The sequence below is a fragment of the Eschscholzia californica genome, unplaced genomic scaffold (assembly GCF_041429995.1).
Source record: "Eschscholzia californica isolate CP2 unplaced genomic scaffold, dmEscCali1.0.p SCAF_3, whole genome shotgun sequence".
Lineage (NCBI taxonomy): Eukaryota > Viridiplantae > Streptophyta > Magnoliopsida > Ranunculales > Papaveraceae > Eschscholzia > Eschscholzia californica.
Window position 1 is genome coordinate 14,518,907 of NW_028238420.1, and position 10,211 is coordinate 14,529,117.

Sequence of the window (10,211 nt, forward strand, 5' to 3'; positions counted from 1 at the left end):
TTAAAAGAACCGCTTTAGAAATCTCTCACATCTTGAAGACTTGGTTAAATCCTCTATTTGTTTAGGGAAGAATTGTTATAGAAGAGTGTTTCTACACATCTTGAACAATTGGTTTATTCACCATAGATTTGGTGAAGAATTGTGTAACCCATTATTTAATTATAGTGGAAGATTTCTGGACTAGGTCCCGTGGTTCTTTTACCTTTTATCTTGGAGGGGTTTTTTGCCACGTTAAATAATCTTGGTGTCTCTGCCTTTATTTTCACATCTTTTATCTTCATATTTATGAACAAGTTAATTAGGTTATTTTTCCTAACACATGTGAGACTATTTTTCTGACTTCCAAACTATCTTCATGTTTTCATCTTCCCAAGGCTGCAAGAAAAGGACGGATTGAAGTGGAACTATTTCCTACTGAATTTTGTCGGGAAATACTAGGTTTCACAAGTGAAAAACTCAAGGCAATTAATCTGGCAAACTCTATCAATACATATGTACCTAAACCAAATTCCTAACTTACATCTCGATAGCAATAGTTATTATAAGCATATTTCCAGTATTTACCCTCAATGTGTTCTAAACTAATATAGATTCCATCTGCCAATAATGTTATGATACACCCAAGATGGAAAAACCTCAAACTCTAATAGTTGGACCATTATACACACCTCTGCGAACCACAAAGCTGTCTGGTGGCTGAAACTCTTCTAACCAAGCCACTTCAGAGGCATTTATTCCACTTGAGTCAACTATTCCTAAAAGTCAGAAGCAAAAAAAATGATTATGAGTTTCTAGATTTTAGACAAGGAAAGAAACGAAGGTTTTAATTATTATAGATATGGTGAGAAATAATGACCTGGTAGATCCTTTATTGGAGATTTTCGAAAATAAGAGCAATGTCGTCCATCTTCTGAAGAATACGGTGGTGATAGAATGTCGAACAGTGCACAAGGAGTCAGAGCTTTGAATGAATGGATGTTGCCACCGCTTGTTGGATATAAGACTGTCGTACCACAGGGTGCTGACATTTCATCATCTCTGACTAGCCTCGTGAGCCTTGCTGTGTTGACACCACAAGGAAATTCTAAATAAGTAAAAATAGAAAGAAAAAAAAAAACAGAGAGAGAGAGAGAGAGAGAGAGAAAGATGAACGCAAAGAAATAACGCTCAGATGAATTAAGAAAAATTGACCTCTTAGTCATTTATACGATTTATTGGTTTTACTTTAAGGTGCTGGATGGACGAGATAATAAAAAATAAGATAAAACTAACAGAGGTATACAGATTTTGAGGAATGAGGAATTAGTTGTTCAACATGTAATTATACATAACAAGATGAATAAACAACAATTTTTATAGCCCCACATTTTTTTCCGGAAAATTTTGGACAACATAAATGTCGGCTCATAGCTATGCCTAGTAAAGATTATTATAGGTTCCCAACAAGATTTGTTACTTCTTTACTCGATTTGATTCTCTATTTCGTTCTCTTATTTTTTATGGAACACTAATTCTTGTGGCATTGTCCCTGACAAAACTTTCTCAAGACGACCCAGTAGAAGTTATGATAGGAGAGTTGAACATGAATGAATACAAATAGAGAGAAAGCGTATACAGATAATACAGTTTTAGGAATAGGATGCACCTGTTGATGTATCAGCCAGTTCAGGTAACTCAAGCCAGTCATATGATTTTACATGAAGTGTTCCATACAAAAGCTTGCTCAAGACTGTCATTCCAGGATGATTATGAAGAGGAATGATTGATGAGGGCGGCATACAGAATATCCCTATCTGAAAAAACAGTTTACAAGAACCTTGAACACATTAACAATTTCATGAAAACCCGAAAATCGAATGATTTTTGCCCTACTTGAACCAATTGGCAAATGCAAGACCCGAAGACCTGAAGTGGAACAACCTAATGAATAAGTGGGGATAAAATGATTCTTACAGAGAAGCTGTCACACTCATGTAAATGGAGATATTTTATTGGAGGAAGGTACTGTTGACTTCCATTACGTCCTTTCTTTCCATTTGTACCATTCATGGAATTCTTCCAAGTCCGTACCGATTGTGCCTCCTGCTGGAGACCCACATCAGATGGTTTCATCTTATCTGAAAAGGCATTGCCCCAAAATATTAGAAATAGCAGCATGTTTACTAAATGGAAGAATAATGCATCGTTTAAAGTGAGTATATGGTGCATCTACTCTTACAAAGTTACATATACATTTCAAGTTCTTGAGTTTATTTAAAACAAGACTTATGCAATAGTTCAATACAAAAGAAAGCATTGTGAGAGAGAGATTTATATTCATGTTATCAATTTGAAAGATATTTGAAAGTCCATTGAATACAAGGACCAAAAGAAATATTTGAATCAGCTTAAACTACACTCAACTGTAATTAACAAAGTAAAAGAGGTTTGTATAAAGAGAAAAGTCTGTGACTCGCCGATTTAGTTGTTACGAAACTATAGATCTCAATACATTATTTATTGTAGGTTTACTCTGAAAAGATAATGCCAAAGATCAAAAAGAGTAAAACTAGATAATATTAGTAAAACAAAGTCATTAGGTTTCCACGAGCATAACTGTTATATCCTATTCAAAATAAAAAATTAGAAAAAGATAGACCATCAAATAACAGTACAATACCCATGAATTTAGCAAGGGGTCTGTTTCATTGTGTTTCAGCTATACCATTCATCTAACTAACTTTACTTAATTGACAGAACTAAGAGAGAAATATTCAAAACCATGGCCATTTAATCATCTCCCATCTCTGATCGTGTTACATTTCTATCCTGTTTATTTCAGACTTTAGTCCTAGCAACACATAGTCTGTCAATAAGTTGTTAGCCCTAAAACTGATGCACCCAAAAATCAGCAGAGGTTCCAACATCTAGACCACTACATCCGAGTATGATGGATTTGAGTCAGCAGATTGATATTTCAAATATTTATTGGTTCATAATAAATAACGAACCTTCTCTTCATTTCTTAGGCAGATAAACTAAACTCTACAGATAACAAAACATAGATTCCTAATATTACAGTCAGCCAATGAAGACTTGTTTGTTCAACGTAGCTTTAACAGTTGTGAGCTTCCATCCTACATCAATAACCTTTTATTAGAGTTCGTTGATTCTAACTCATCAGAACACTTGTATTTATGAATGCCATGATTAACTGAGTGTAAGTGTGATGTATAACTGTACAAGTATAACTAAGCAGTTGAGGATGGGATCCGCTCGGGATCGGCTAGCCCAAAATCCCAATCCCCTGCCATAGATGTATAGCAACACTATCCAGTAGGCATAAATGTTTAAGTATCAGGAAAGGAAGTTTGATACTCTTCTCAAAATATTTCTCGCCGTGTCCGTTTATTGTATAGTTGAGTCACTTCAATGGGTATAATATCACATGTTATATGTACATCTTGCATGTACTGGCCAAGGAATAAAATTTCGGTTTCCGTGGAAATTTCGGTCAGCCCCGGAATGGAAATGTTTCGTAGAAATATTTCAGTTAGTGTGGAAATTTTACAAATATATGGAAATGATAGAAATACGATGCAATTGTATATAACAAGATTATTAAACCATAATATGGAAATGTTTCGTAGAAATATTTCAGTTAGTGTGGAAATTTTACAAATATATGGAAATGATAGAAATACGATGCAATTGTATATAACAAGATTATTAAACCATAATGAAGCATAAAAATGATATATATATATATATATATATATATATATATATATATATATATATATTTAACGGATTAACAAAATCTATTAGCTTGAGAGGTATTAAAAATTACAGGGTTACGTCCGGGAGTAAATTGAATAACTTCTTGAAAATATAACTCAAAAGATAACATTTTTACTGATAATAGTTAATAGTTAACAAACTCTGTAAGTTTGAGAAGGTATCGTCAATTACACAATTATATCAGAGGTGTTACTAAGCTAAAATTAATTTAGGTAGTTATGTCAGGGGGTATATCATTCAAATAGATTTAAAAAATATCAAGAACATAACATAAAAATCAAGTGATATCTATGAGAAATGAAGATGAAAAAGATGAAGGAACAAAAATGTTTTCAGTTTAATTTCTCCGGATTTTTTGCTAGATTTCCATTACGTCGGTGGAAATTTCCATCATGTAGGTGGAAATTTCGAAATTTCCAACAATTTCGGTCAAAACCTCCATGTCTGTGGAAATTATGCAGGAAATAGTTGTAAGCATGATTTCGTGCACCTAATCTAAATTTAGGAAACGTTTCGGGAAATTTCGGTGAACAAGAACAAGGCTAAAACTATATACTCAATTTTTAACGTGTACGTACGACTTAACACTTAACAACTAAAGAGTGCTTTCTTACCAAGTATGAAACAGAAAATTCTGAACCCTCTAAACAGGTCATTGCTTTTCTCTGTTTAGTGTTCAAAAGAAGTGTTCGCCCAGCTATAACTCGATTTCATCCGAAATACAAGTGGTTTTACACAAAGCAACTAATTATACTTGGAAATATAATGCATTAGTTTTCTTCTATCAGGTAGCTTACACATTTCAACAAGAAAAACAGAAGTTTGCAATTTAAACATGAAACAAAATAAAACACTCAGTATTTCATATTCAACGTTCAAGTATCTATAAAATCGTAATTCTTTCCTTGCATGATATATAGAATCTGGAAAAATTCATATTAATTAACAAGCATTTGGAAACGCAAATGACAAGTTCAAAATTCACAGATGAACCAAATAAGCACCGAGTATTTATATTTTAAGTTCAAATATAAACCAAAAAATCATTTTCTCACATTGAAAAATCAATAATTGAGAAAAAAAGTTAATATTATCTACCTAACATAGCTCGAACTTTCTCGAGAGCTTCCTCAGATACCGGTCCATTAGGAGAAAATGATACTTTGCAAGCCTCATATAGCTTCTGGATGGCGGGCATAGCGTATAGAAAATTGCAGCTGGCCCAACAAACTTCGATAAAAGAGAAGTAGTAAATCTGATAGTCGCCCTCGAGTAAGAAACTTATTGATGTGGACTAGTTGTAGTAATAAGTTACAACTATAATCCAAGTCAAATTACAAAACCGTAAAACCTTTTATAGTGCATTTAATATTATCCTTGCTCCTCTTAACTAGAACTTATTACCTGATATGAATCACAGACTCACTTCCTATTGATTCCACCCGTTACGAATCAGAAATTCAATCATTTATCCAGCAATACCTAATAATGAGAAAACATGAAATTAAATTAAAAATCAACAATGAATTATAAACAGGAAAATTTATTAGTAGATGAAGATTCATAGATAATCATAAACATCTAAATCAAATCAATGCATTTTTCCAATCTGAACATCTACTTCACTTCAATTCAACAACTTCAACATTTCTTTTGACTAGAAAGTCAATACCTTTTGATCTATTACAAATTGAGTAATCCTAAACTTGATAAACGCCCAATATAAATGAAATTTGAAGTAATTGAAAATCAAGTATATGATAAATAAGAAAACCCTAGAGCGCTAGAAATCTTAGCTCATAGAGATTAACTCAAAAGAAGAACAAATCGAAGTGGGAATTGGAAATTGAAACCGAAACTAAGGGTTAGGGCAAAGACGAAGGGATAATTAGAGTGAGAAACAGAGGTTTGCGTACCTGGGGGAGCGGAGGATAAGGATTAAGATACCGGAAGGTGCAAAGACGGGGGAAGGGGGTGTTGGTTTTCAGTCTTTTAGAGAGAGAGAGAGAGAGGTGAGAGAGAGTCTTTGGGTGGTTATAAATTTTTTTTTTTTTTTTTTTTTCTGGAAATGGTTATAAAAATTAAAGATAGAGGATCTTAGCGAGGGGATCCATCCCATTTCAAGTTTAGGATTCTCTAATTAAAGCAGATTCACATTCAGATTCAGATCAGTTGTGAACTCGAGTAAGCCCTCTGATGCAACACTAAATCTTATAAAATCTGAGTACCACAATTTATTTAAAACTTTTTTAATGCAAAACTCAATTTAAATCTCCAAGATAGCACTGTAGTAATTAATATGTCACGAGAACACTTTAGTTCTAGAGTGTTTTCTTAAAATATATTCCCTAATTATTCAACTCCATTTTAATAATTTAGACCAAAAGATACCAAGTTTTTTTTTATGAAAAGATATCAAGTTTTAATGTATCTAATTTAGGGTTTTTATACTTTACCCCCTCAATTCTAAGAGAATTAAGGGGACATCCCCTCAATAATTTATAATTGAGGTTAACCCTTTGGGTTTACTACTTTTATTAACAACGCTAAGACAATGTTTGAAGTGTAGAAAACAATATGACTGTCAAGAATAATTATACATTAATATAACTACATTACTTTAATGTTAGGTTTAGTCAAGAAAATTATTCTTAAAGACTTATTTTGTTCCTAGATTATTTAATTTACGATTCCGGTTCCTTTACTTCAACGATAACCATAGTATTTTATAAAATAGTATGTGTAAGGGGGTAAACTCAATTACAAATTCTTGAGGAGTAATTACAGTTACCAATTATAATTGAGAGGGGTAAGGTAAAAAAAACCAAAAATGAAGTTGCCACCTAAAGTTAACAAATCAATTTTGAGATTTGCATTTGGACAAAGAAAAAAAAATAGAAAATCTCTATTATTAAATATAAGAATGAGATTCTCAATTCAGACTTGAAACATAAATCCAAAAGAGATTTTTTTTTTAGGACAATGACAGATTGGACCATAAAATGATTGATAATGGCAAAAAAATCATTATATTTTCTTAATGGTTGTTTAGGCCATATAGTGTAAAATCGCCAAGAGGACAAATAAATAACAAATACGCGACTTTTATATGTTAGGAAAAATAACCTAATTGACTTGTTCAGGAATATGAATATAAACGATGCAAAAGTAAAAGTAGAGACACCAAGATTATTTAACGTGGCAAAAAACCCCTCCAAGATAGAAGGTAAAAAACCACGGGACCTAGTCCAGAAATCTTCCACTATGATTAAATAATGGGTTACACAATTCTTCACCAAACCTATGGTGGATAAACCAATTGTTCAAGATGTGTAGATCACTCTTGGATAACAATTCTTCCCTAAACAAATAGAGGATTACCCAATTCTTCCCTAAAACAATAAGGGATTAACCAATTCTTCCCAAAACAAATAGAGGATTAACCGACTCTTCAAGATGTGTAGAAACACTCTTGAATAACAACTCTTCACCAAAACTATGGTGGATAAACTGAACAAAGAAACAAAGAAATAGAAATCTCTTACTCCTTAGGATTTGAACAAATCCTAGATTACTAAAGGCTGAAGAAGATAACCACAAACTAAATTGCTTCACAAGATTAATAATCTTCTTTTCTTCAAACCAATATTCTTCTCTTTCAATCTCCCACTTCAGAAATCTCTCTTACTCTGACTTCTCTTTGTTTTGGAAGTTGTTTCATCTCTCTTATCTCTCCCTTTAACCTGAGAAGATATATCTGAGAGGATTCTCTTGTAACTCTCCCAACTGGGAGCTCTCAACTGGGAGGATACTTTCTGACTTGAAAGTATGACACTCTCTAACCTGAAAGTATGAATAATTCCATCCCTTTCATTCCCTATTTATAATGACAAATAAGGAGGTTTACCAATGGAAATAGGAATTCCTTTTTAGGCTTGAAAAAATAGAAGTTTATATTTTTTCCCCAAACAAGGAATAAGGGAAATTCTATTCCAATTAGGAATCTTTTTTATATAAGGAGGGACCCAACAAACTCCCCCTCCCGACTTATGAAGAGGGACATACCATCCCAAAACCTGCAACACTGCTACATAGCTCATGTTTGCCTTTGGGTAATGGTTTTGTCATCATATCTGAACCATTGTCGTCAGTATGGATTTTCTCGATCTTCAACACCTTTTCTTCAAGAACATCTTGGATCCACTGGTATCTCACATTTATATGCTTGGGCATGGAATGGAAACTAGAATTCTTACTGAGGTGGATGGCACTCTGACTGTCGCAATAAATAACATAATTATCTTGTTTCATACTAAGTTCTTCTAACAGTCTCTTCATCCATAACATCTCCTTGCAACATTCTGTAATGGCAATATATTCTGCCTCTGTAGTAGATAAAGCTACACACTTTTGTAATTTAGATTGCCATGACATTGTTCCCCCTGAAAATGTAAATAGGTAGCCTCATGTGGACCTTTTGGAGTCTATATCTCCTGCCATGACTGCATCTGTGTAACCGACTAATACTGGCTTATCATTAGCAAAACATATACGAGCTTTAGACGTACCTCTAAGATACTTCAGAATCCACTTCACTGCTAACCGATGCTCTTTGCCTGGATTGGCAAGAAATCTGCTTACAACTCCAACTGCAAATGCAATGTCCGGTCTCATACACAGCATTGCATGCATCAAGCTTCCTACAGCTGAAGCATAAGGAATTTACTCCATGTCTTCTTTCTCACTTCTAGTTGATGGGCACTGATCACGAGTCAACTTGAAGTGACTCGCTAATGGACAACTCACTGGTTTTGTCTTGTCCATATTGAACCTTTATAGAACCTTCTCAATGTATCTTTCTTGTGGTAGCCAAAGTTTTCCAGCTTTTCTATCACGAGAGATATGCATGCCAAGAATTTGTTTTGCTGGACCCAAGTCTTTCATATCGAAATACTTGTTTAGTTCCTTCTTTAACCTGCTAATTTTATTAGCATCCTGACCAACAATCAACATATCATCAACATAAAGCAGAAGAATAATCAAATCTCCATCAGGAAATTTATGAACGAAAACACAATGATCTGAAGCCGTCCTGTGATACCCTTGATCCTTCATGAACGATTCGAACTTTTTATACCACTGTCTTGGTGCTTGTTTTAACCCATATAAACTCTTCTCTAACTTGCAAACCAAGTGTTCCTTACCTTTAACTTCAAACCCTGTTGGTTGTTCCATATACATATCTCCCTCCAAGTCACCATGAAGGAAAGCGGTCTTGACATCTAGTTGCTCAATTTCTAGGTTCATACTTGCAGCCAATCCCAATACTAACCGTATAGAGGACATCTTCACCACCGGGGAGAAAATCTCATCAAAATCAGTACCCTTCTTTTGCCCAAATCCTTTCACCACTATGCGTGCCTTATACCGTGGTTGTGAATTTCTTTCTTCGGTTTTGATTTTGAAAACCCACTTATTTTTAAGAATTTTCTTATTCTTAGATTTTTCAACCAACTTAAAAGTGTTGTTCTTATGCAATGATTCAATCTCATCTTGCATAGCTTTCAACCACTCCTTGTGTCCATCATCTATGGCTTCTTCATAACACTGTGGTTCTCCACTATCTGTAACCATCACATACTCGTGTGGAGGATACTTGGTAGATGGTGCTCTCTCTAGTCGATCTTCTCAATTCAGCTGGTGGTTCATGTTGAACCTCCATTCCTTGCTCAACATCATCACCCATAGGAACATCTTCATGAGCTTCATCTTCATGATTTTGTTCTTCACCCGCATTATCATGCATAACCTTAGAAGAGATATGTGGATCTAGATTAATGAGATCATTACTATGATTCTCATGCTTCTCAACTTTCTCGAAGTCCTCAACAGTTTTATTTTCAAAAAAGACCACATCTCTACTTCTAATAATCTTCTTATCGACTGGATCCCATAACCTGTATCCGAATTTCCCATCTACATACCCTAAAAAGATGCATTGCTTGGCTTTATCATCAAGCTTTGCTCTTTGATCTTTCGGTATATGCAAAAAAGCCCTGCAACAACACCCTTAAATGTTCATAACTGACTTCTTTCCCAGCCCACACTCTCTCAGCTACATCTCCATCTAATGGTGCTGAAGGTGATAAATTAATCAGATAACATGCAGTACGCATTGCTTCACCCCAGAAACTTTTAGGCAACTTAGCTTCTGAGAGCATACATCTGATCCTCTCCACAATAGTGCGATTCATGCGTTCTGCTACACCATTTTGTTGTGGAGTTTTGGGAACTGTCTGTTCATGTCGAATACCATGGGTTTCGCAATACTCTTCAAACGACCCGATGTATTCTCCTCCATTGTCAGTGCAAATGCACTTCAATGATTTCCTGTCTCTCGTTCTACCATGTTGTGGAAATTCTTGAAAACT

General features: G+C 34.3%; 1 protein-coding gene across 6 annotated transcripts; it reads right to left on the minus strand.

The window, feature by feature from the left end:
* Positions 1-448: 448 nt before the first annotated feature.
* On the minus strand, positions 449-5,993 carry LOC147548602 (plant cysteine oxidase 5-like). Of its 6 annotated transcripts, none has more exons than XM_086670843.1 (7): positions 5,697-5,993; positions 5,185-5,262; positions 4,879-5,010; positions 1,954-2,117; positions 1,646-1,793; positions 857-1,060; positions 449-755 (listed from the first exon to the last, which is right to left on the minus strand). In XM_086670843.1, exons 3-7 carry the CDS (start codon positions 4,976-4,978, stop codon positions 637-639), a joined length of 735 nt encoding a protein of 244 aa, XP_086526969.1. In that variant the 5' UTR covers positions 4,979-5,010; positions 5,185-5,262; positions 5,697-5,993; the 3' UTR covers positions 449-636. The 6 variants fall into 6 exon arrangements, with proteins under 6 accessions (XP_086526969.1, XP_086526971.1, XP_086526973.1 ...); XM_086670845.1 differs by having other exon boundaries at positions 4,879-5,035; positions 5,697-5,792; XM_086670847.1 differs by lacking the exon at positions 5,697-5,993 and adding an exon at positions 5,453-5,694 and having other exon boundaries at positions 4,879-5,035.
* Between the last annotated feature and the right edge of the window lie 4,218 nt (positions 5,994-10,211).

Excerpts from the sequence above, each read along its gene's own strand:
- LOC147548602 (XM_086670843.1), bottom strand. The coding sequence starts at position 4,978 with ATGCCCGCCATCCAGAAGCTATATGAGGCTTGCAAAGTATCATTTTCT. Across the intron at positions 1,061-1,645 it reads ACTGGCTGATACATCAACAG|CAAGGCTCACGAGGCTAGTC; the intron begins GTGCATCCTATT and ends GTGTCAACACAG. Across the intron at positions 756-856 it reads TCCAATAAAGGATCTACCAG|GAATAGTTGACTCAAGTGGA; the intron begins GTCATTATTTCT and ends TCTGACTTTTAG.